The sequence below is a fragment of the Sturnus vulgaris genome, chromosome 3 (assembly GCF_052056855.1).
Source record: "Sturnus vulgaris isolate bStuVul1 chromosome 3, bStuVul1.hap1, whole genome shotgun sequence".
Classification (NCBI taxonomy): domain Eukaryota; kingdom Metazoa; phylum Chordata; class Aves; order Passeriformes; family Sturnidae; genus Sturnus; species Sturnus vulgaris.
Window position 1 is genome coordinate 22,035,868 of NC_142245.1, and position 27,220 is coordinate 22,063,087.

At 40.9% G+C, this 27,220-nt stretch overlaps 1 protein-coding gene across 1 annotated transcript; it reads right to left on the minus strand.

Annotated features, from left to right (window-relative positions):
* Positions 1 to 68: 68 nt before the first annotated feature.
* Positions 69 to 25,173, minus strand: KCTD3 (potassium channel tetramerization domain containing 3). The gene is made up of 18 exons (XM_014876915.2): positions 25,034 to 25,173; positions 21,464 to 21,517; positions 20,007 to 20,052; positions 19,065 to 19,138; positions 18,563 to 18,621; positions 18,292 to 18,372; positions 17,456 to 17,590; positions 16,539 to 16,629; positions 14,216 to 14,406; positions 10,312 to 10,427; positions 7,108 to 7,195; positions 6,898 to 7,014; positions 5,771 to 5,941; positions 4,426 to 4,581; positions 3,350 to 3,446; positions 1,887 to 2,071; positions 1,643 to 1,781; positions 69 to 1,306 (listed from the first exon to the last, which is right to left on the minus strand). Exons 1-18 carry the CDS (start codon positions 25,105 to 25,107, stop codon positions 724 to 726), a joined length of 2,457 nt encoding a protein of 818 aa, XP_014732401.2. The 5' UTR covers positions 25,108 to 25,173; the 3' UTR covers positions 69 to 723.
* Between the last annotated feature and the right edge of the window lie 2,047 nt (positions 25,174 to 27,220).

A 27,220-nucleotide genomic window follows, 5' to 3' on the forward strand; every position in this document is an offset into this window, starting at 1 on the left:
TGACAGTAAACCTACTCCCATATTCATCTCTGTCCTTTTTCCAGAGAAAGAGACAAGGAAGCCCTCAAGAGACTGCCAGTTCTGTGTATTCTGCCAAGCACATTTTTATGCATTCTCTTAGTCGCAATCAGCAAAATCCATCATCTGATACCACACGTTTTTCAGAAAGTACAAGCAACACTCCTCTGGCAATTTATTTGGACTAAGAGGCAAAATCATATACTATTTTGGATAGCTTCCTCCTTAACCTGCACAAAACATTTCAGATATCAGACAGCAGCATACAGACCAAAGATCTCATTCATAAAACAAGACTATAGAGGCAGCTCTGTGAATTAAGTAAAATCCACCCAAGACAGCAGAAGCGCTGTAGAGCAACATGTAGCTGCATCTAAAGGGCATCCCCTGCTCAGCAACCAAGTTTTCCTTCCCCCAAAACAAAAATAATCACAACATATCACATGCCTGACCACATTTACGCAAGAATGCACAACAATATTTTGGACCAAGTACCGTACTACATTTTGGAGCATTACATAAAGCCACACATTGATGTGGACAACCCTTCAAAGCTTTGGCAGCAGCTAGGTACTTTCTCACAACCTTACAAGTTTTATTCTGGTATCAGAACAAAATCCCACTCAAGAAAAAGCCCACATGTAACATCATGCCTGCTACCAGCCAGAGGGCACTTGCACCTTGTTTTTGCCACCAGACACATTTTCACAAGCCGTAGTCTTGGCAGGATGAGTCGTTCTTCCGGTGTCGTGGTGAAGCAGCTGTCTTTGTAGGTGATGGAGAAGCTGCACCAGGTAATTCAGGCCCACCTTCAGCAAGGACTGGTGCCGAGGCCAGGAGAGGCACTTTCTTTCTTCCCAGGAAACCAGCTCCTTCAAATCCCATTTTCTTTTTGCCTTCTGCTTTGGTTTCATTCTCTTCTTCTGGTCCTCTTCTTTTGAGATCCAGAGAATTCTCTGGCAGGCGGTGAACCTCTGTACTGCAACACCCACCTGCATCTGTCACGCCTGTGCCTCGCACTTCAAGTGCTGTTGATTGGACCGCCTTCCTCTCAGCTGCACTGCCCTCAGCTGTTGCCTTCCTGACCTCTGTCTGGCTTGAATTCCCATTTGCAGCAGCTGCCTTTTCTGTTGGGCTTTTGGTGGATAAGTTAAAAGCCTGGAAGTCCCTGTAACTGTGAAAGCTCTCTGTCCGCCTTGCTCTTGCCAAGAGGGGGCTTTCTCTGTATGGCCGCACAGAACCATACGTGGCAGTTTCGTGGATTGTTTCATGGTGCTGCAATTGGAGGCTTCAGAAAATACAAGAAGAGCAGATGTTAGGCTAAGAGTAGTAGCCAGTTCTTCTGCACACCATTGCTCCCACTTACCACTGCAATTCCCACAATAGCAATACACTCATCACAGCCACCACACAAAGGCTTCCAGATCACTTCAGATTCTCAGAGGATACTTTGGTCCGCACACATACAAACCAGTAGAAATCAAGGAGTATATGTGTGTAGTTTAAGCCACTTAGGGCATGAATTCAGGGGCTCAGTAACAGCCTTCAATTCACCAGACCCGTTTGACTACCTGAAAAGTAAAACCTTCGGTGTCTGCAGCCGGTGCCACGCTTGGTGACTTACCTGGAATTAGATTCCCGAAGCCGGTTTGGCTGAACAACTGAGGTGGCAGGACTGATGTTGGGTGTGGCACAGCGAGATGTACTCAAGTCACACTGGTCAAGCAGCTTGAGCAGCTCTTCCTCTGTGGGGCCACCAACATCTGCAAGAGAGAGAGCTCTTAGAGGCCAAGTCCATTTACTGCAGTCAGGCACATCTGAGGCCACGAAAAAGAACCACACCACAGTCCTGGCATAACAAAACTTACCTTTGTCTTCACTCTTATTAACCATGTCCATAGCTGTGGTCAGGTCCCACATCTGGATGCTGCCATTGGAATGTCCAGTGAAGAGGTAGCGGCGTGGCCGGGAGCCCATCCTGCTGGATCCTTCACATTCTCGCACAGTAAATGACGAGATGGTAGTGCAGTCAACTGCCTGGATCTCACAGATCCTACAGGAAGAAAAATCCCAAATTACCTGAACAATTGCACCTGGCAGAATTTGGCCACTGAAGTCAGTACTGGTTCAATTTTCTGAGAAGGCACTAAACTTGCCACCAAAATAAGACTTTTTCTCCAGATGAAATTCCTTCCCTTGCGTGACTGGCACAGTGCTCAGCTGCAGACAATCCCTTCCCACCCCCAGCCCATCTGTACTCTTAGTTCTTGTCTATTAGGCAGCCCCTACATGTTCTATGTCCATTTTCTATTTGCAATTATTAGAAAGCTAAGGTTCTCACAACAATGACAGAAACCAGCCCCGTCATATGCTAGACACTCTAGGAAATTAACCTGCAGAAACGCACATTTATCCATATAAAAGATATGCAAAAAAATTCCAAAGATGATACATCCAATGTTAACTATAAAGATAACTTTTGTAATACCATAACTGCAATTTCACTTGTCATGGCAGAACTCCATTGCTATTTTCCCCTTTCAGAAGTTTATGAGAAGTGACAAGAAGAAAAGGACTCCCAAAACTAAGCTGCTCATACTCCGGGTAGTTTGTTTTACTGGCCCTTTGTAGTGAACTTTTCACCGAAGCAGTGCCAAAATAAGTCATAGTGTTGAGGCATTAATGTTCTAATCTAGATTCAAAGTTATTAGGTAAGAGATGCAAAAATGAAGCGTAGAACTGAGATGCACTGTCTTTTAGGATCTCTTGTCATCTTCCTAGCCTAACAGGTTTCCTAGCCTAACAGGAAGAAAAGCAACTGTGGATTTTACAACATTTTTTACTGTGTTGGCAGCAATGTTAGTAGAATATTATGAAGTCAAGTCTAAGAAAATAATTGTATAGATTACCTAGAAATCAGTACCTCCATTTTAAAGGTTCTAATATCTTCAAAGCCAAGTGCAAAGAAAGAGGGAAACCCTTTTGTGAGCAGCATAATCCCTGCCACCAGCAACTTCAGCATTAGTTACGAAATTAAATGTTAGCATGGTACCATGGTTGAGAGTCGTGTATTATGTAGAGACACAGAAATGTTTGTTTTGTGAGCTCCATCATGAAGTGTGTCTGATATCACACTTCTCAAAAAGTCTTTTGGCTTTGAGGCTATAATACTCGTTAAATAACAATTCTGTTACTGGCACACAAACAAGAGTTCAGCCAGAGCTGTCAAGCATAGCAGAAGACTGTTACATGCTACTGCACACTCTCAGCATGGAGAAGGGAGACATCGCCCCCTGATCCTGCCTCTTTCCCACTTAAAACACGGATGTACCTTTTCCCAGTTGAAGACAGCCTTACAAACAGCTTATTCGTAATGGGAACAACTTTTTGGATAAACACCTGTTGATCATCACGTTCACCAAAGGGTCCTAGAGCAAAAAAAGGAAAGATCACTTGTTTGTTTGTTTCAATTCCTTCACCTTTTTCCCCAAACAGTTCTGAAGACCCAGACTCATATGATTATGACCACTGCAATTTTAAAGTATCAGGAGCAGGGAGCCAAAGATGACCAGTAGCTAGCAAAAGCCATCCAATGGTTAGCAGTCTTTAGAGATCCAAATCAGTTTTTGTTGCTCTAAGGGGGACACATTCTGAAGCTTGCTGTGTGTTCCTGGAGGAATTACTATGTCAGCACAAACCTTACATTAGGTCTCTATAATAACAGTAAGTACTTTGTTATTTTGCAGCTACTAGATGTCTAAAGCTTAATCAGAATTCTTGCAATAGTACTGACCCCAGTCTGTGTTCACAGGGCATCCTATTCATCAGAGGTTCATTTGCAAGGTTCAGACCACCAAGGAATCTAAACTACCTGTCTACCCATATTTGCCAACACACACTCCTTCAGTACCTTGCTACAGCAATGTGCTGCACCTTTACCTCTGCAGTTGCAAGGCTTCAGTGAACTTTGTCATGACTTCAAAGGCATTTAAGAATTTTTTCTATGCTTTGTTTAACCCCAGCTAAATAGTGAACTGGAATTTGCAGTAGACCAAATGTTTGCTATGGTCATCTGCTTACCACAGTCGCCTGTGCTTTCTCTCATTCTCTAGCTAAATCAGAATTGAAATGCTACATCAGTTTGCTCAAGGAAGAGGTATAGTATCTGTGTTCCAAAGATTTTTTTATCCCTTTTTCTGTCATTCAGAGAAAGTCCTTTAAGTGTACTCACTTTCTACAGCCTAAATAATTCCAAGTGAATCTTACAGATCCTTGCCATCGTTTCAAGGGCAGAGCAGTGTGTAAGAGCTTACACCCATCAACTTGCATGTTACAGGGCTGAAGGTCTGTTAAACCATTATAAGACTAGTGAAGGTACAGGCACAGAACAACCCAGAGACATCCTACCAATGTCATTTCCAGAACAGTAACTGCCATGACTCTCTGCTTCCTCCAGGGATAGGATTTTGAATGATGCAAGAGGTGTTGAGCCTGGCTGAGTCGAAATCATGCCCCGGAACCGAGTCACAGTCCATGTCCGGACATGGTTGTTATCAGCACAAACTAGAAAGGAAAAGTTGTGCATTTACAAGGGATGACAAAACATTTAGATAAACTTCCCTAAAGATCATCTATATGATAGTTTTTCAAGACTGAGCAATCAAAAATTTAGTCAATGTGAGGTCACACAGCATCTCTAGACAATTTTCTAACAGTCTACAAATTCTTGCTGACGTCCTATTTTCTATTAGTTTTGTTTCTTCACTCAGAAACTGAGAATTTGAAAATTCAAGGAACTGAAAATTCAAGAAACTGAGACAGGTCCAACACCAAAGTAAGGTTTGGACTAGCACCAATAACCTACAGCCCCCCTTCAATCCCCTGTATGCAGATGCTAGGACAAGATGTCATGAGAGCAGCCTGGCAGCAGAACCCTCCTCACACAACTGCCCTATTCCATGGAATTCATTAATTAACTCAGTTTTGTACATATAGATGTGCCCTTTCCTGGTACTGAGGGTTTAGCAGCAACTTGCAGGGGAACAGATAATTTCTGGGCCGTTTATTTGCAGTATAATTGGATGCCATGTTCCTGTTCCTTTTTTTAAAATAACAAGGTAGCAGCAAGATATAAACCAGTTCTCTGCCATGTCCTGGCTACTGGATTCTGGATGAAATAGATTTTTACAGAGGAAGGAGTGACTGCATCTTCTCTCAAGTAAGACACATTCCTAAGCATAAGACTAGGACAAGAAGAATAGCACAACAAACACTGGGAGACTGCTGAGAAAAGAAACAGAGATAGCCCTTTGAAGTCACAAGAAGGCTTTTTCTAGGGCCCAGGAGGAGATGGTGCACATTTTGCTGCAGCCCAAAAGGCTCCTGAAAGGCTGCTTAAAGAAGACTAGTCCTTAAGGACCTGCACACAACAATAAAACTTGACAGAGATACATTTGTTTACAAACCCTTTTATTTCCACAAATGGCAACTTTGGAATAAGACACAAATAAAAGAGTGAGTTGTTCTAGTATCTGGTCAAATAAAACTCGGGCCTTTCAACTGCTAAGGCTTTGAAAAATGCTTACATCAAGAAAGAGGATCCAAGCAAATCTAGCCCTTCCCCTGCTCCCAAATCTGTCCAACTCATTTCTAGTACATGTAGGAATGATGCAAGTTATAGAGCATAGCATACAAATACTGCATTGCTCAGGAGGAGGGGAGAACCACCCATACACATCTGTGCACACATTACCTGACACGAGGTGTTTCTCTGAGAGCATGATCTTCGTGACAGGGCTTCGATGAACCGTGAAGGTCTGAAAGAGCTGAGGGCCAGACCCAACAGTCTCAGGGTGCTGTACAATCACCCTCACTGCTCCAGAGCTGGTGCCATATGCAATCTCAATCCAATTGCCACTTACACCTAAAACAAGCAAGAACACAGTTGTTTCCCCAGGAATAAAAGCTTGGCTTACTGGGAGCCAGTAGAAAACAGTATTTCCAAGCTTCCACAGGAAGAAAGCTATGTTTTTTAAACACTGTTTACTCATTATTTTCCCTTAACCAGACACTAAAATGACCTCAGGTTTGTTCAGTTCCATACTACATGCTTTAACATTTTCTTAATAAAAGCCTTCTTTCCCATTCTCTCCTCCCTCCTGAAAGAAGAAATGGATAAAATCATCTGATCAGATATTTTAGAATTCCTCACAGTGATATGGTCTGTATGTGCCATATTACATTTATTTGTCTGCTTTAGTTGGAGGCAAATGGGAAAGCAAAGCAAAACAGAAAGAACTGTAGTTTAAAAAGTCACTGTGGTATCAATATTATTATGTGAGTAACCACTTTCTCCCAGTCTGGGCTTTTTTGAGTTTTACTCTGCTTTTGATTTTTGTTGTTGCTATTTTTGTTTCTCTTTTTAATTTAAAAAATAACTGCACCATAATTACAAAAGCTGCATCATGAAGCTGCATGTGGAAATGTTTCTTAGCATATTGGTTATAAAGTCAGACACAACAGCAAGGTTGTGTCTCCCCCTTACCCAGTTCAGCACAAACTACTTCAGCAAATACAATTCATAATGTAAGTGCCTCTCTGGTGCAAAAGACTTAAAACCAACCAAGATACATTAGGCAACCATTAATATGTGAATACATGTAAATATATGTACCTATTTATACAGATTACATGTGTAAGGGGAAAACTATGCCTAGTGTTCATCATTCATTTGAAGATGATTAAATGAAGAAAAATTCTTTATGTCAAAGGCTACCTTGTGTGCTTTAACCCTGCTAAGCACAATAGAAGTCCATTTAGAAAACAGAAAAACACTTTTCTAAAAGACTCTCAGTGAAGAGACAGTGGTAGAATACTGACTTGTTTTAGGTGTGAGGTAGACACTGAGAGCTGTTATAGCATCATTGGAGGGATCATGGTACAATTCTGTCACAAGAAGATCATTGTCCTTCATTCGAAGTGGGAACTTCTGCATGTCTGTGGGGAGAAGACATTTACTCTCATCAGACAGACTTGTTCTGATGTGTAACAAAAACCTCCTTTTTATTCCACCCTGCTCCCCTTTCTTACCTATGTAGTAGATAGAACCATTGTTACAGCCCAGCAGCAGGAAAGACCCAGCAGTATCATAGCTTGTGATAGGAACAACATCCTGAACCTAGCACAAATAGAAAGGCAAAAATAATCAAATCAATAATTTAGGTTGCTACTTCCTCAGTTTTCAGACATTTTTGGTGTATTTTGTTGAACATCACTTGAGTTTGGTACTGGACTGAAGCCACTGGGCAGACACTTGCACGTACAATGGCACTCCTGAAGTACTGCATATTCCTCTACCAAACTGGATCTGAAGTCCTGGAGCTCAGCAGACACATGCAGACAAATCAGCACAACTGTTCTGCAAGATCCTCCTCTGTGTGAAGGAACAAAGCTTCGAGAGTTGTACCTAAACCATGTCTTCTAAAGTGGATTTTTTCCCCATATGCCAGTGAGTGTATTTCACCCTTTCTGTCCTCTCCCTTCTTCCATTTCTGACAAGTCCTTAAGAGATTTCTATACCAAGGAACTAGATGTTACCTCTCTATGCCTTCTTTTATCCCAAGTTTTGTATCCCTCTGCCAAACGATGGAAATCTCTGCCTCTAGCCAATATATAATGAGGGGTAAAAATTCTTGTTCCGTTACACTTTCTCAATTCCAACACACAATCACACCAAGCAAACTGGAAGACAGTCCCATCATATTTTACTTACTGATCTACAACTGAAGGTGAGGGATTGCATGTGCCCTTTCTTTGCTCTCTAGGATTAAAAGGAGCGTTTATTCCTCCAAGTGGGATAGAGCTTTCAAGCAAAGAAAAAGTTTAGCTTATCCTAGGTAAGGAATCCTATTTAAAACACTTCTTTTTTGCTTCAGCCCTGAGGAGGAAAAGCCAAAAGCCATTTTATCCAGAGCACTCAAACATGCACAGTGTCATGGTATTTGTCCTGTACTCTGTTTCAGTCAGTTCACTTAATTGACCTTGAACACTAATTCATGGAATTTCAGCCTAAGTTCTCGTTTCTTTCTGACCAGCAGCATCCTTCCAATTGGTACAGAGACTCGAAAAATCATTTGCAAAATACTTTAAATTAATCAGTTGGACAAAAGCAAAACAAAGAAACCAAAGAAACTTCCCCACATCCCAAAGAGCTTGGACTCTAAACCAGTACCCCTTCCTAACTTAAGGATGGTCTGTAAGCCCTTAAAACATATTGTAAATATTATCTTCTTCCCTTCTGCAGCAGATAGGAACACCAAAGGTGATTCAGCAGCTGCCATCTGCCAAGATGTGAACTTTCATTAAGAAACACAGCAAACCTGTAGAACAGCCACTGGTAAAGCATGGCCAGTGAGAATCCTCACTTTGCCTAGTAGGATTTTCTGTCACACTCTACTGCTTTATGTTACCTCTTACTCTATACCACTTAATATTCTGCTTCCTTTAAGTTCTTCTTTGCTAAGAAATTCATTACTCATGTATCTAGCACCCACACCCTCCTAATGACCCTTTTAGCATGCAACTGAAACACTGACAGAGGAATAAGTACCAAGGAAACCACCTCAGCAGTCTGCTCAAATCTCCAAGACGGGAAGAAGATGCAAGAACCAACAAGATGCAGAGATCAGAATTACATCTTCAGGGTATTATACATGAGAGATCACCACATAGGGAAGATAGATTCACACAAATCAAAGTAGAACTTAGAAAGACATCAGCCTGAAAGAAGACAAAGTTGTTGCTCTGAAATGGGATATCACCAAATTGTTCTATAAAAACCTCTCTCACTGAAGCAAATATGATCGCATCCTAAGTCCAGAGCTGTGGGCAACTCATGGAAAGCAGTCAGTTAAATATCAGATATTCTCATCAGGAATTTCAAGATCAACCCTGCCACTTTATGTCTTTATGGGGTGCTTCAAGAAAAGAATGTGTTCTAAAGGGATACTAAGATCTACAGGAAGATATTTGTGGGTTGTTTTGGTTTTCTTACTAATGAAGGAGCCCAAGATACAGAAAGCACCTTGAAATGGTATTGTTTGGGGGTTTTGGTTTGTTGGCTTGATGTGGGTGGGTTTTGTTTGTTTGTATTTGGTTGATTTTGTTTGTTTGCTTATAAAAGGAGCTATTCTCATCCTCTTGGAAAAAAAAAACCAGAGAAAATGTTTTATAGACACACTGGCATATAAGTCTCTCAAAGACTTCCTACTCTTCAATAAGAAATGCTTTAGGAATAGTCAGTCAAACTGAGGAACTATTCAGGTGATCAGAAAGATTTCTGTGGCTCCCCCAGAAACAAAGATGATGAATGGGACATCAGGTTTTATTTCTTATGACTTACTCCTTTAGAAAATACTGTTAAACGCCAGCTTGCCCCATAGCATTAAGTTGTTCCTTAGCAGAAGATTTTGCAAGACATCAGTAGACCTTTAAGTAATGTTTTGTTTAATTCGAGGCCATACTAACATGTCTGTCTCTGCTGCAGAAGCAGTGCTATCCCACACCTATTATCTGTGTTGTTACCAGTACTGTCACTTAAGAGTCAAATCAGAACATAGTTAGCAAACAGTGCAGCAACCTCAGGTCAGTTCTGCCTCTTGAGGTTTGCAAGGCATTTTTGGGATTTTTAGTGCATCCGTGTTTCGTGCCACAAAGGTGTACATCCAGCGGCGTTACAAGCTTTGTTATCTGAACGCCCAACTATGAGTCAGTCACTCATACTGACTCCATGGATCTCTCTATTTGATGTGCATTCTGACTACAGGAATCAAATCAGTGTAGCCAGAAGCATCCACACACAAGACAGGCATTGTTAAAGTACAATCATGTGCATTTCTGTTGAAGAAGAGTCTCCTATTGTAAAGCAGCTTTGGAGATCCCCAGATACCAGACTGCCTTCTTGTTTTCTTTCAGATGGTCCAGAAAATGCTGTCATATATTCCCCACAATTTTATTTCCTAGAATAGTAACCCATAAAGAAGTTTAAATATATTGGTACTTGACATTTATTACCCCAAATCACACCACATCCTTTCACTTGAAAGCCTAAAAAACATGCTTCTTAGTAGCACCAAACAAGTCAACATTCTACTCACAGGCACAATAACCAGGTGATAAACTCCATAACAATAGTTAGGGCTGAAAACCCTATGATGAGCTTTTAGATTATTTTATTCTCTTTTTACTACAAAGACATTCCAATTTGTATAAAGTGATGGGGAACATTGAACAGACCTGCCAATGCTGAGTCACAGCATTCCATACTCCAACTTTCCCTGTATGGCTTGTAGCCACCAGCTGGTTGCCAATGAAGAAGAGAGCATCTACAGGCACTCCAAGACTGAACACTCCTGCAAAAAATGAAGAGGCTTTGAAGCTCATCTAAAATGAAGATAAAAACACAGTAACAATGGAATCTCTCCATTATTATCACATCACACCACACTTATTCCAGTAACAAGTAAAGAACAGCCAAAATTAGGTTTGCAGTGTGCTAGGTGAGGTACCATGCATGCAGCAAACTACCATCATTATTTGCAAATGAGAAAGGAGGCAAAAGAAGCTAGAAGAGCCTGTATGCAAACATTTTTCTACAGCCATCAAGTTCTCAAATGGCTTTAAAATAAATTTAAAAAGTTGTATTACAGCAAGCAGGAATTTTTGTTGTTTGTTTTTAGCTGTGACTATGAAGCATCATTTAAGAAGCAGTAATTTCATGAGTTTTGCAAATTCGTGCCATACTAGTTTACAATTACCTGTTAAATATTACAAATTCTTGATGCCATTTTTTTTTTAAATCCAGTCAAGCAAAAATATTTTGAAAATGGATTTCAGGGACTAAATATTAGTACAAGGCTTCAGCCTTATTCTTGGCAAAAGACTGAACAACTCAAATGTGACCCTATTTGAATACATTCTAATTTCTCTTTTAGCAGAAATACTTGAACTCAGAAAAATTAGCAGCCTGCAAAAGCCTACTTCTTTCTTTCCCCAGATCTTTTATTTGGTTGCAGTCCATAAGCAGAGAGCACAGGCTAACAGGCTATTAAAACCTGAAGTTATATGGGAAACAGTTTCATCAATCATCACACACTATTCAAATTTGGAAGATAAAACTTATCAGCAAATGCTGGCCTTTCAAATAAAGGAAATGTGTCATCAACAACATTTCACTTCATAAAAATGAAAACAGTGCAGCGCTTGACAGGCATCGATGGCTGTGGTTGTAGCTGACCTTAACATCTGAGGCCTTCCACAAAATCGATCCTTTCTTTAGAGCTTCCAAGTCTCATCATAGATCCAGCATGAATAACTTTAACTGAACTGCAAACTTGGATAGTGTAGTACATTTTGTGCTACTTATTGTCTATCTATTTAAAAGTTACAGCATATTTAAAAGGTCTGAGGTAATTTCCAAGTTTGCCAGCTATGAAGTCCAGCAAACTGGCTCTGTAATTAACTTGGTTTGTAAATAATTCTAGGCTATATTTTTCTGCCTAGTAAGTACAAAAATACTGCGGATACATACAACACCAAAATGTCAAGCTTCACTCACAAGTTTCCTATTCCATCCTGCCCACTCTATATATTTATATTACTTCTCACTAATATACCTTAACTGCAGCAGATAGATGTTGTCAAAAAAAGCGTATCCAATAGCTGGAAAATTCCTCAACATTGTTGAGGACAAACTCAAATGAATAGACTGTCATTCCCACACAAGAATCAGCCCTCTGTAACATCCAAGAAGGAATCTCAGGAAGTTGCTTTAATTATAGTGCTAAACCGTTTTCCTGGGCAAAATACAATCATTCGATGAAGATAGGATCCAGCAGTACAGGGCACATGAAAAAGGCAGTAATAAAAAATCCACAGAAACAACTAGAATTGATTACTCCAGAGAAGGATGAGATTCAAGGAAATCAAGGAAGACAGCTTGAATGGTCTGGAGGAATTTGAAGTGTCAGTCCTGCTTAGGCTCAACAATCTTGAGACTTGTCCACAGGGGAGACAACACTATATGTAATGACAGGCTCTTGTCCTAAGGGTCCCTCTCAGTAAAATACTGCTTACAGCAGCAAGCCAGCAGCAGTGTCTTATGTAAGTAATATTGAAAGGGAAGAAAGCGCTCTGGGAGAGCTCTATCACAGAGATGCCAGCCCACACAATTTGCTGGGGATGGTGTCACCAGGCTCCAGCAACTGTTTGGAACAAGGAGTTTCTTTCACAAGATGACAGCAATGTACTGTATCTCTAACACAAAGCAGCACTGCAAGCATTTGTCTCTACAAGGAAACAAAACAGCTACGTTCAAGTTATAACTATTAACACAAGCATTTTTTTTTAAACCAGTCAACATGACCTATTATCCAAAAGAACAGCAGTATATTTTGGTCAATGTCAGTCTGACTGGGAATTTCATCCTGTAGGCACTATCTGCTTCCCCCCCTCTCCTGCCCCAAGTGTCAATTACTCTCTTTCACAGTGCCACTTGAATGCAGTACAGCCCGGTTAGCAAAAGTCCTTGCTCCAGTTTTGTTGCCATTTTCAGTCATTGTCTAAGGTATCAGAACCTTGTGAAACTGGCATATTTTAATGTTTTTATTTGAAATTAAAGTCTGCTTCAGGTTTTGTGTGTCTTTGAACTTGATTTTGAAAAATCCAAGATGCTGCTTCTTGAATCTTACTGCAAATCCCAAGGTAACACAAGCAGCTAATTGAAACCAGCAAATGCAGGAGGAATGTAATGGCACAGTGCTTAAAGCAATGCCTGTTACAAGAGTACAGCTGTCACACCAACTCTTCCCTGTCTTTTACACTCAGTCAACAGGAGCATATGAGAAGAAAAGGCTTCTCAGATCTGATAGTTACTCACTGCATTTAATGGAGATAATTTCATATTCAACTATTAGACACACCTTTTGTATTTATATTTTTTAATACAGTGGAATTTCCTTTTCCATTTTGCTGACCATGATTATGTATAAGAACCCTATGAGTCACAAGTAAAAGAGCAGTACACAGCTCACCCTTTGCCTTTCCCCATCTTCAAATATGACTTAGTGTTCCACACATTCATGCAGGAAAAAAAAAAGCAACATCCATTAACATAGCTAGAAGTTGAGAATCTGTCAAATAAGCTCTTCTTTAAAGGCACATGGGTCAAAATTTGAATTTCGTAATTTTGACTTTAATTAACGGCCACTATAATTCTCAAGGCTTCAGCAATGGAAATACATCTAATAACAAATTCACTCAGCATTAAGTTTCAGAGAAAAGTGCTCACATAACCAGACTGCTGTCATACTTTGTTAGCAGTATCCACTGCCAGAGGAAACAGACATTACTGGCATAGCAGTGGTTATTCAAACACCAGGGATTAGGCTAGAGGAAGTTCTAAATACCGTTCCCTTCAATGCCTCCCAAATTTGCCCTATATTTGAACAGCAATGACTCAGACAAGCCATTAGATTAGTACCAGGGAATATTTATTTCTGGAAATGTCTTCTTGCTCTTTCTAAAGCCTACAGTTGTGTATCCTTCAGTGCCAATGTGTATAAGCAGTAATTCCTGTATGCTTAAAGAAATAGTGTGGGCTTTTTCCTACCCTGACACCCAAGTTATAAACCAAGAAATATTCATCTTCCAGACTCCACTTATGAACTACATTTGACAGAGAACTGAAATATTTTCATCATCTCTATCTAAAAATGTGGCTTTAATACAAAAAGGAAAGGAAAGAGCAGAATCACTTTTTATCTGTAGGTTTCCACCTCAAAAGTTTAGTTCCTTTGTGTTATGGCCAAGATTCAAACGTAAGTCTAGGGAAAACTTTAACTCTTAATTTGAAGTTTTACACAAAACTCCAAACTGAATAGTAAGTATTGGTTACTATATCTTCTGTAAAAACAGTGCTCTTTTATTTTCCATCTCTTTCATTTTGAGACAGGATTCCTGGTGCACAACTGAAGGAAGTTAAAACACTCAAACAGGTTGCTGTACTACAGCTTGTTTTGTCAATCTGTGAAAGTGAATACTGAGCACCAGAAATCATACATACCTCAGAACAAAGTCTCAGACTTTTTCCTAGTTAAACACACACACAAAAGACAAAAACCAAACAGGTAATGATAGTTACCAATTTCACTGCCACTTCCACCATCTTGAATGCTCCACAAGATAATGCTACTCTCCGAGGCAACTGCAACCATCTTGTCCTTGTCTCCATGAGGTCCTCCAACCACCTTGGCATTGAGTGCCACCCGCTCAATGGTCCAGTCCAGATAAGGACTGGTGAACACCTGCTGCCACCCAGATGACTCTTTGATTCTGCAAGGGCAAAGGGGAGAACAGGGAGCAGATGTCAGAGACTCAGGAACAGAAAGCCCAGTCTAATCCTGAACCGATGTAGATGATTCAGTCTTGCAAGTCTAAACCACAAACTTCAAATTCTAGTTAAGAACTACAGTCTACAAGAGCTGCATTTTTTCCCATTTTGAAGTCTGATATTGCATATTATTTCACTGCTTTGCAGCTACTGGAATCCTGTGTTGGGCTTTTTCTTAATATAAGCACATTGGATATAAAAGATGTAAGATGAAGCCAAAAGCCTGGGCTAACAAACACTAGATAATGAGGTTCAGCATAAGATTTTAGAAGAAAACCATTAATCTCTTTATATATCATGCAAGAAACTCAATAATGCTTTAGCATAAAGCTCTGCTCTCCAGTCACATTTTCTGTTTATGGTATACTGTAAGCAGATTATACTGGATTGCCTGTAAGCTTTATTATTACAGAATAATTTCCCTATGCATTTTTAAGACTTACATGGTGTCAGCAAAATTTATCTAACTTGAATTCAGGCAATAATTTAGCCATTTTGCAATGGAGCTAAAGCAGACTAGTTATAACTTGACTGCAGTCAGGTTATAGAAATGTTAAAATTAAAAGCAGAAAGTTATGTGTACTTTTTAGCATTGTTGCCATTATTTCATTTCAGTGTTACATCCTGCCTGTAGCTGAAGCACCTCAGACCACCGTGCTCCACCTAGGCAACATGCAGAAGTTGTAGTGAAGATTGCAGTAGCAAGACTTTAAATGCAACTGAGATATTCTCACAAACTTTATGATCAAATTTTAAAAGCTTCTGTCATATTTCAAGATTTTAAAAAATTATTATCTATAAGATGTACTTTGCTCTAGAAGAATGGAGGAGGAAAAATTCCACCATTGTATTCCTAGAGCTTCTTCAAGTTTTGGAAGAAGAAAAGAATACAAGACTGCTACCTTGAGTCTCTGTGAAGAAAAGCAACACTTTAAACTGGTATGTTCACCTGCACCCTCTCTCACCAGTCATTCAAGTCTGACATGGTTCATCAAAAGCATCACTAATGACATAATTTCAATGGCAACATGTCTTGTTAAGTAGTTTACCAAGCAGGAAAGAGGCAGAATCTTTCACTTACAGTGAGCTAGCAACCAAAGAAAACAGTCAGAGATAAAACCCTAAGAAGGGGACAAATAGCACAAAACCAGTTGCAAATCATTGCCTCTTTCTCTGTCAGATCACATGAAGCATAATTGAAAACAAAAACATAAAGCAGAGCAAAGGAATCCACATTTAACATAAATTAAAGCAAAAAAATTGCAGTGGTGAATGCAAGTTATATGTGATTTAAGTTACAAAGTTTAAGCAACTGAGTTAGTATTCTAGAGAGTGAATAAGGCAGCAAAGTATGGCTTTGGCTTGGCAGTAAGCAGAAAGAAGCTGTTCACATTACATTCTTCTCCCCTGTTTTCTGAGCCATAGTGTGACAACCATGTTAGATTGGTCTGGGCAACAGCTCTTGTTAAAACATTACTTTCCATCCAAAAGACAGCCACCAATTCAATCAAGACTATGAGATGTGAACTAAAGACAGCTTCTGTAATGTGGAGGTATTGCTTATCTTCACCTGATCTTAAAAAAAAAGCCAGTTTGTGTTCAAGACATTGAAGACATTTTTCAGCCATCCAAGTGAAGTAGCAAGTGTTTAACAGCTCTGCTTAGCAAAAAAACCTGAAGACAAGGTTGCAAAATTATGTAGCAAAAATTCATTAACTGTTTCAGCTTCCTTGACAGTGTAACTTTACAGACTGTTTTCAAACCCACAGCAGGAAACCTAGTTAATTTTTCATTCAAAAGCTTGCTTTAAAACAGCCATTTGAAGCAGTTATATTGGAGTCCATTTGCAACATTTTCAACAGTATCAAGAACTGACATCAAAGCAAAATCTGAGTTCCTATCAAGCAGTTTATTTTCACCAAAAAAAAGCAGCAACTCATATTCGTAGGATGAGACTGAATGCATTTATCTACTTCTATTTCAGAGTAAACATTTTGCTTTGCTCTTAAGAAATTTTATTTTTTTTAACTTTTTTTTTGGCTTCCTGTAAACTGACAAGCAACTCCATTCCTACCTGTAGCAAACAGCAAAATGGGCATAGGCAGCTACTATCCAGTTGTGGTGGCCAGCTACTATTAGGACTTTCCGTGGGTCCACAGGAAATCCTAAAAACAACAAAGTTGAAGTCAGGCAAGTGACAAGTATTAGATGAGCAGAGACATCTATAACAGGATAGAGCTCTCTGCTAGGATGTGCAACAGAAACTTTGATAATTAAATTTCTCAAGAAGCATTTTCAGCAAGATTCTAGTCCGCAGTACTGCTCCTCACAGCCTTGGTAGGCTACAGGTGCTTGAAAAATTCACTTTTTACCTCCTTTTACCCAAGACTGCCTGCTTCCAAACTTCTAGCAGCTCACTAAGAATCAGCAATTCATATCCTTCTTTTATATTACATAGATTCGTCTTTAACATAGTCCTAACACTGCTACAATTCGCAGGATTATGACAGAAACACGGCACTTCTAACAGCATCATTTTACTCGCAAAGACAAAAGCTGGGAAATGACTGAATTCAGGTCTATCTTAACAGTTTTTCTGTGAAGACTACCTTTACTCTAAAAACTTGACTCTTGCAGGGCAACTGAGGCACCAAGAGCAAGAAAGAGATGGAAGAGTAGGAATTAGGCCCTGAACAAAGACCAAAGAAAAGTGGCCTCTCTGGTTTTTATTATGGTTTTAGTAGAGTATAAGGCATTTGTCTAAGTTCATTAAGAACTTTGATTTGCCTTTCTCTCAAGCCTCATACCGGGACTGTGCAGCAGTGAGCCTTCAATACAGTATAGGCAGTAGTGTTTAACTGAAGTATTCAGCAATTTTAACCAGGCAAACACAGAATAGCAGATTTAAACCAGATGCAGCCACATAGTTCTTATTTCCCAGAGAGAAGCATCTTTGCAATTTGCTTTGGTTTTAAAACTGACACTCCTCACCTAGTCTGACTGTGCCTTCCCCCGTACCAGCAAGTGTAGGCTGGACACCACCTCCATGCATCTCACTCTCATTCTGACCTGTTCTGATGTCAGTCAGTGGCCCAGTAGTATTATTTATCTTACGGCTGGGAATGCCTATTAAAAAAAAAAAAAAGTTTTGTGTCACTCCTTAAACTTCAGCAATATAACAGATATTAGTTCACTTTAAAATGCAGGATTAACACTCGTCCATTTTGATAAGAATTTAATTTATCTGCTACAAGAAACAGGCAATGCTGTAACACTGAAACAGAAAACGCTTTTGCACTCTCTGTTGACATTCACCATTTAAGGAATTATCTTCAGAACACTTGTCAATAATTGGCAAGATACCTTTTAGACTTCAGGTTAATACATGAACTGTGTTCATCTCTACAAAGAATTTAAAAACAGGCACTCCAGTTGGTAAGGAAAGCTCATTTGTGGTGGTTTATCACCTAGGCAATAGGACACCCAAGGTATGTTCAGAAAAAAGAAAGCACATCATGCTGGTGACATTAAACTGAAAGGCTCCTGAAGAGCCTCTGCTCTAGTCTACAGCCACACACTAACTAACATGTACTAACATGCCACACCCCCTGCCCAGTATTCTAAACATGCTGTTTGTTACAGCACAGAGATGAATGTCCTAGGTTTAAATCACAAGGATGTTCATTCCAACCATTCGTCCTTAGCTTTCCATAGGAAGGCTTTCTCAGAACAGTTTGACAGACAGGGTAAGCACCTCAGCCAATCATTCCCACAAACCAAAGCAGCAAGTGACAGCAAGCAACATCAGACCATGAATACAAGAATACCTGGAGGAGGTAGGTAGCCATGAAAAAGGACACTGCCACAAGATGAGCGTTCCAGTTCTTCACATAGTAGCAATCTTCTCACTGAGGAGGAAACCCAGATATCACCACAGCTTTCACTTCCTTGAAAGCATTACATTATCTCAAATATTCTTCCATTTTTAAAAACTTTTACTTTGAAAATCTTCAGGGTCACAACTGCCCAGGAATTTTCAGTAGACCATTACGAGAATAATAAATATAAGATGAGCTCACACTAAGAAAAAAAAGTTACCTAGAGGAGTGATTCCATAGAATTCAGCTTCATGTCTGAGAACATTAATACTCACTCCCCTACAGAAATAGAAAAAAACACAAAAACCAACAAAAACAAAGTGAGTCAATACCTTGAATATAAATGCTTACATATAATTAGATATTACAAATCTAAATATCAAGCTACCTAACCTAAGTTGATAGAATTACCACAAAATGCCTTTAGCATGTTGATGCTTGAGATTTTAAAGTGATCTTAATTTGACTCAATTTTCATTAAAATAAAGATACAGCAACAATAAAGAAACACACTGCAAGAAGTGGTCTACATTACAAGAATCTGCTAACAAAACAGAATGTCACCATTTCTGCCTCCACCATGACATACATATACTCTCAGCATGGCCCAACATCTATGAGGGAGCTGAGCCACATATCAGGCACCCAACTAGATGAGTAAGATGAAATATTTATCAATTGAACAAGTTTTCTAATGCTTCGGGTTGAAGTGAACTTCTTACCTCAAGTCTAACTCCTTTGTGCGAAGAAAATTTAAAATGGGTGCAAATGCTGCTGGATCTCGATCAATAAATATCTGCAAAGAAAAATTTCTGTACTTCAGTACCACTATGGAGCAAGCATCAACTGAAGTGCTATTTTATGCTGAATGTGGGAAAGAGGAGTTGAAGATGAAGAAGCGAGCAGACAAACAAAACTCAAAGTTTTGAGACTCTTCTTTGTTCTCATTATTCTACTAATAATAGTCCAGTAATTTAACATTCTTAAAGGACATATATACAAACACTGTTGCAAATAGATGGCACTTAATAAATCTGCTCTTTAGGTTCTAGTCACCACAAACGACAATGGATGCTTTCACTTTTTAGCATGTGTTCAATATACAGTGACTGTAATAAGATCTCAAGAGAGGTTTTGACTTTTTAAAATTCAATTACCATCAAAACTACCTCTACACATTAAGCAAAGTACTTGTGTGCCTTACTACTGCTCAACAACATTACTGTAACTATAATTTCCCATTTAAGAATATCACACCCACAGACTGAAATGGCCATTTTGCTACCGGATTTTGCCAAAAAAATAAAGTGCTACATTTCCATGTTGGATTACTCAACTACACATGCAATGCCTACCTAATGAAAACTACCCCTCCCTGCAATACAGCAATTAGCATTAGCTCTGTTGAAGAAAAGTAGAGTTCCTGTTTTTGCATCACCTGTACAATGCAGAATTAGCACAGAAATATGTACATTGCTCAGTTTCACTTAGCTTGAAACAAAGATGAGAACTAAGAAAGCCAGAGATGTCCCTCATTTTCATGAAAGTTTAGCCTGACCCAGGCAATGCAATTCCATTAGCATTCACAGTGAAAAAGCTTTAGGAGAGAGCCTAACCAAAAGCATAACATGGAATTAATGAGTTACAGCACATTCATTACTCACAGCACCAGTTTCATCCTTTAGTGTTGAAATTCTTCCGCTCAGCAAACTGAAAAACAGGAAATCTTCATTAGATGTCCCCCAGAAATGTACTTACCCAAACACACGGTAGTAACACTCTGGGTCAGTTAGGTCTCCTTGGTTACATTTTGGTAACACGGTTTATCAGAGCTAACAAAACAGCCAGAACGCTGGAGGAGTGAAATACCTCTCCTGAAAAAAGGAGAGGCGTATGCACGCCTAAGGAAAGACTCAGAGCTGCATTATAGGGACAGATTTCCAAAGCAAACAGACACGGGCCCAGCCTGAAAGGATGAAAAAGTTTTCCCAAGCACTTAGAGAGGTGTGTAGTTTGTTAAAATCTAGTTAAACTGGTAAAAGCTGCTGAAGCAAAAATGATGAGTAAACAACCCAGTCTGCAAGGACTTACTGGACAAAAGTGGAATGAATTCATTTTTACACAATTCTACTTCAAAGATTTTCTCCTATCAGATCAATCTGATCTGATAGGATCAATCCAGACCCATATAAAAGACAATGTCAAAATCTCATTTTACAGGTAAGATGGACACCAACACCAGCAGCTTTCATTTGATTCTGGATGACAATTATCTGAGATTTTATCTGAAAGTTATCCAATAGTTTCAGGACAACTCCTTAGACAGCATGTTTCATGTTGAGAGACTGGGGAATAGCATGAGAGTTCCTCCTTATGCCTTTCCTTGCATGCCTCAAAGGTGACATTTCCCTGGCATTTCATTTATCTCAACATTTCCGTAGAATAGCAACAGGAAATGCTGCATATGTCAGCTGCCAGGCTTTTATTGGGAAAGACATCTAGAATATAAAAAATTAAATGTAAGGAAGCAAATTGCCAGCATTTAGGTCTTCCTTTGTGGGTTTAGGATTAACTGGGATGATAGAGGTACAGCAGCTGCAAAACAAAATACAAACCTGCAGAACTAGTAATGGCAGTGACGTAAAAGGAGGATGTTCAATAATTCAACAGCTTCTGTATCCCAAGTTAAAACCCTCAAAACTTTGAGTTAACTCAGAGCAGAGTAATAAGTCAAGAAAACCCCAAACCAAACAAACAAAAAATCAAAAATGTTAAAGGCACTGCAAATGCATCTGGCCAGTAAGATCATAAGTGGTAACAGAGTCACAGCCAGTGGCATGTCCCTTTGCTGCAGAACTGGAGGTTATTTCCACAGCACTCCATCTAAAAAGTGACAGCTCCTCAGCACATATAAGCTGCCATGGCTACATTCAAGCAAGAAGATGTGATGCTTCTTGGGTAACAGCTTACTTCAAATGAATCTGTCCCATTGCTTGAGATGGGGAGAAAAACATCAAGGACACTAACACTATTTACAACATAAAATAAGAACTGAGAACATAAATATTTTTTAATGACTCTTAATTTGTGTTTGTTAAGTGTGATGATATATTACAAATACCTGGAAAAAAATGAGTCTGGAATCCACATCAGTGTTTGTCTTGATGTGCTGAACCTACGAAAACAAAGTTACAAGTTCAGAATCAACAGTAAAATTGGAAAGAAGCTTGCTTTATCTAAAATTCCTTGATTTGTCCTACAAAGCTAGTATCAAACAGGTTTGGGAAGTTTAAGATGTTTAAAATATCTGCAGCAAGTCAGAAGTTGCAGACTCTTTGCACAGATTGTCCTTAAGCATGAAGCAGGACTGTCTGGAGACCACAAAAGTGCCATTCTTTACATGTTTGTAACACACTGTCCCAAACATCTTGTATTTCCTGTTCTCACACTTCAACATTAATGCTTGTAAAAAAAACACATCCACAAAACCCAAACACTGCTCCACACACACAAAACCCAAACAGCAAAATATATATTTATCATCAGTGTGCTATATTTGTCAATAACTGCATGCATGCTACTCTGCTACTCTTACTTGTGACTGAAAGGGTGCTACATTATGAACTGCAAAAGACTACAGTGATCTTCAAGTTAATATTTTATAGGAACATTAATTATTTGCCATTTTGCTATTTGGGCCTCCCTTGGGGAGGAGGGAGGGACAATAATAACAGCTAAAAGAAAAAAACATTACTTACTCTGAGTCATATTGTGAAATAATATAAATTATAATATTACTTATGATGCCAGCATAATAAATAACTATGAATTATTTTATACTACTTCTAGTTTTGATTTATCATGAAGGAACACAACTCAACTGGCAGCTTGGACAATGAGCTCATGCTCTGCATCACTCTCTGGCTGTACATATCCTTTTACTAGTGCCATGACTAATAAACCTCTGGTGACCTCTTCATTAATGGAAAACAAAAAGGATATGCAAAAATAAAATTCCATTACAACTTGCCATCTAGTGCAGGATTACAAAATACAATTTTTTTTTAAATAAAAATACTTAGTCATAATTTATCCAATTTTCACTGCTAGTATTTTCCAGTTTTGAAGGGGGGAAAAAATGTAAACAAACACCATTACTTTATGCCCCCTAAGAGGCAGAAACACAAAGGCTGTGTGGAACTATATAAAATATGGATTGTGCATCTGCTCACTGCAAAGATAACAATGGCAAATCATTCTACAGTGTCCATGTTCTAAGCACAAGCATGCACAAAGCCTTTCCTGAAAAAAATTTAAAAAGCACTTCTCTAATATATTTCTATGTAGTTTTGCTCAGCTTTTCTTATCAGTAATACAGGTCATTACTTCTGTCTACTTTAAGAGTAAAGGATGATTCATTTAACTATATTATATCATGTGAAAACAATGAATTACATGGATTTTATCCAGAATTAATGCAGACACTGCTTGTAACAATGGGGATTGATGCAGCATCACCATTATCTTCTTTCAATTTTATCAGCGTGTTCAGACAGCCCCGGGATTTCCTGTCTATAATTTAGCACTATGGTACCAGTTTAGTAAGCAATAGCTTGCACTAACATATACTTTAGAACTTTTAATACATAGACATTAATCTGTGTAAACAACCAGACAGAGTCCTCCTTTCCAGGATGCAGAAAGAAGCTTAGCCAGCAACATTTACATGCATAGGTGTATCTGCAGCTCCATGCCGTGGTCAGACAGGCATCATATAAGGAAAACTAGGCACGCCCAGTGCAATATCCTCAAAAGACCCTTAAGCACATGCCAGCTTCAAGTTATTTTAAAGAAAATATAAGCAACGGGAAACAGACTTGCCAGGTGAAAGTTATAAAACAACCATTTTCATAGTCTATTGTCCTTGGGGAGTTACATTGTAACCAGAAGGAGATACAGAGTCAAAAGAAATCACCCAATTTGATACAGTAATTTCTGTGAACGTTAACTTGCAAGAGACTTCTGTTCACAGTGAAGGAATTCACAGAAGTTGTGACCAGGAAGTGACAGAGCCATCACGCACAATAGAGAAGCCCTGACCATCCCAGGGAGCAGTGGGGACCTCGTGTCTGAGCACGGAAAAGCTGGGGTCTCTGTAGTACTTGCTCCAAAGTGGTGTCAGAAACAGGGGGGAGTGCTCATTTCCTCTTCTCATACAATTCTACAAACAAAACTAAGAGTTTCAGTATTCTAGTGAGAGTAATGAGAACTAATAAAGAGGAGGAAATGTGTACAGTCCCCTACTCTCACCTATTTGCTGTGCAGACCATCCACTCCACTATCAGCTAAGAGTCACCTGCCTCTGCAAACTGAAAAATATAACTCAGGTGTAGTTTTCAAAGGACATGAGCACTACAAGGGAAGCTGAGCTTGCAAAAGACCAAAACTTCCCACACAGAAGTACTATAGCACAGTCTCTCTATTAAAGGGGAAATATCCATGCACACGTTTCCTACTGCTCACATCCAAATGTTGACTACAATTTCTAACTTTCAGGTAGACATTAATTACCTGCATTTGTTAGTTTGCCTCATTCTTCCTACTTCTCATTGTAGGCAAGCCCTCTGAGGGTATTTTTCCCTGATTTGTGCCCTTTTCATAATTCTCTGTTCTCTGCAGAGGCATTTAATAAGGAAGATTATTTAAAATTAAGAAATTGAAGCAGCTTTGACATTCCGCAGATAATAAATTCCTAAAAGATGAACTGGCCTGTAATTTCAGATACAGAGTTCACCGAAGAACCTTAGGCAGCATAACATGAAATCTGGTCCAAGCCTACATCAAAGCTGAAAGCATCATTACAGGTGAGTTTTGCCTGTGCAAGTTACAAGCAATTTCTCTGGGCTGGACCAGGTTCTTAACGTCTTATTAAAACAAATGAATTCTGCATCGATTTCTAGGGCGCTCTAGTTTAAGAAAGGCTGCAGCACACAGCATAGTGATCAGATCGAGTCCATGCTCTGAGTAACGCGAGAAAATTCTTAAAATAGCAGTAGTAGTTCCTACTACTTATAGCTAGCTCCACGTTGTGCACATTGCTGGGAAAACACATTACTTCAGTTTCCACTAGCTACAGTAATCTGAATGATTTCACGCCTGAGCGTTTTGACAGGAATGTTTGCACTGTTTATCACGCAGATTCTGACCACAGCTGTCCCACAAGTCTCTGTCCCAGCCTGCCAAAACCTCTACATCTGCCAGCTTCCACACTTCCAGCGCTCATTTGAAAACAATACAGCTCTTTATTCTCGTTGATGCCAGCGGTATCATACCAGGTGTTTTAATATTTTACTCTCTGAGGCTGCTAGACGAACCGTTCACTAGAAGCCTAGGGATGTGACGGCAAAGCAAAGCTTCTATCCCTGAAGAAGCAGGATTCCCAGGGTCTCTATGGTACAGCAGGCTGCCCTGGCATCGCGGGATGCCCACACGCCCCATGTCCGCCCCCGGCTACCCCCGGGCCCTGCGGAGAGGCGGGGGAAGGCTCATCCGGGCCAAGGCTCATCCCGGGCGTCTCGGGGGCAGCGCCAGGCGGGGCGGCCGAGCCCCCGCCACGGCCGGGCGGGCCCGGCAGGGCCACTGGGCGCTGCCCCTCGCCCGCCGCTCGCCAGCCCCGGGCCCGCCCGCTCACCTGGTGCCGCCCACGTTGAGCTGAATGATCTCCCCGCTCCCGGCGCCGGCCAAGCCGCCGCCGTTCCCCGCCATCTTCCCCGCCGCCTGCTCCAGCCGGCGCCCGCCGCCGCCTCCCGCCGGGACCTCGCGGTCGAGGGAAGCAGCGGCGGAGGCAGGCGAGGGCGGCGGGGAAGGGGGCGGCGGGGGATCGCCCAGCGGCGGCCGGGGCAGGGTCGGCGGCCGGCCGGGCTGCGGCCCCGCGGGCTCCCGGCGCTCAGGCCCGGCCAGGGGCGGGACACGCCATGGCAGCACCGGCGGGAGCAGAGGGCCGGCGCGGGCCGAAAGGCCGCGGAGCGCTGGCGGAACGGAGCGCGGGCGGCGCGGGAGGCGGGGCCGGGCCGGCTGCGGCGGGAGGAGCCGGCAGAGGCCCCGGGCAGCCACAGAGACGCGCCCGGAAGGGGCCGGCGGAACCCGCCCGCCCCGGCAGCGGCGTCACGGCCGGGGCTGAGCAGCCGCGGCACCGGGGGTGTCGTCTTGGGTGGTTTCGAAGGAACGGGGAATCGCCCCGGCTGCCATCAGGCGCCAGCAACCCCCCCCCGTCCCCTAAAATAAAGAGGAGGATGAAGGGTCTGGGAGCGCAAGTCCTGTGAGGAGCAGCTGAGGGAGTGTTCAGCCTGGGAAAGGGAGACTCAGGGCTGACCTTATCGCCCTGTGCAAGTCCCTGAAAGGAGGGTGTAGCCAGGTGACAGGAGAAGAGGACACAGCCTCGGGCTGCACCGGCGGGAGGTGAGGTTGGACCTTAGGATGAGTTCCATCACAGCAAGGGTGATCAGACACTGGAACGGACTGCCCAGGGAGGTGGTGGAGTCACCATCCCCGAAGGTGTTTAAGGAAAGACTGGATGTAGCACTTGGTGCCATGCTTTAGTTGACAGGGCGGTGTTCAGTCATAAGTTGGACTTGAGAGGTCTTTTCCAACCTCTTTCTGTGAAAGCCATGATTAGAGTGGGGGCTCACTCGGCCTTGCATCCCCCCACCCACAGGCACCCCAGGCTTAGGAGCTCGGGCCCCTGGTAAATGCCAATTCCGTATAAGAGAGGCATAGAAATAGAAAGTTCCTTGAAAACTCGATGAGAAGGCAGTGGGCAGCGCTGTGGAGCTTAAAGCCTGGGTTGTAGCCCGCAGTCATTAATCAAATCCACCAATTAAAGGACAAAAATATTAGACATGACATGTCCAAGCCCACAATGCAGACTTTTCAGGGAAAAAATCTATCGCAGCACCCCATAAAAAAAAATTGAGGTGGAAATAAATGATAGTGTGGTTAGTAAAGGAAGTAATAAAATCATGGTTTATTTTTTTGAGGGTAGGCTTTATGATCAGTTCCTTGTTTTCAAACAAGGAAAAGAATAAGTAAACATGAGCCTAAATTTTAAGTGAAATTTGCCTAGACATTGAAAACCTACTGGGAGGAGCCTGTTTAAGCAGGCTTTGTTTAGTGTTTTTCTGTGGGACTGAATGGATAGATTTCAAGCATGCTCAAAAACTGTGTTTTGAAAACACTGTGAGCCTCGGAGTAAACTGCTTGAAGTTACCTGGCTGCATCCTCACTTGCATACCTTGGAAATTAAAAGTTTATTCCTCTAGTCATATTGTAGAGCCAAATCTATGAAGATGCCCTTGCCAGACCATGAAGTTTTTTTGAGGAATGACTTCCCTATCACAAGTCACAGAGAACAAGCTGTGCTGGGTGTCTGGAGCTAAATGTCTAACCAGCCTAGTGTGTAAAAGTCAAATACTTTTGTAATGTGTTCTGAATATGTTAGTACAGCTGCTTCTGTGGTGAGTTTTGCCCTACAGCCCAAAGGAAAAGGAAAATTAAAAAGCAGACAGGACGTGTCACCAAGCCCTAGGCCTTCATGCTTTCTGTACGCTTTGGAGTCTTACTGTAGCTTGCATTTCTTCTTGAGTTCAAGAAGAGACATGCTCCCAAATTTCTGCTGAGTTGTCTTCTCCTTTCATGGAAATTATAATAATAGGAAGTAATAAATATTACCAACTGTGCTGTCAGGCACAGAAGGAGATTTTACTTCTTCTTATATGTCCTGGTGGAGCCCTCTGACCATTAAAATATTAGATAAAAGAGTGTGACGGGATATTTCTTTTCTGGTTGTTGAGAGGAAGACTGACACTCCCTACTTCAAGCC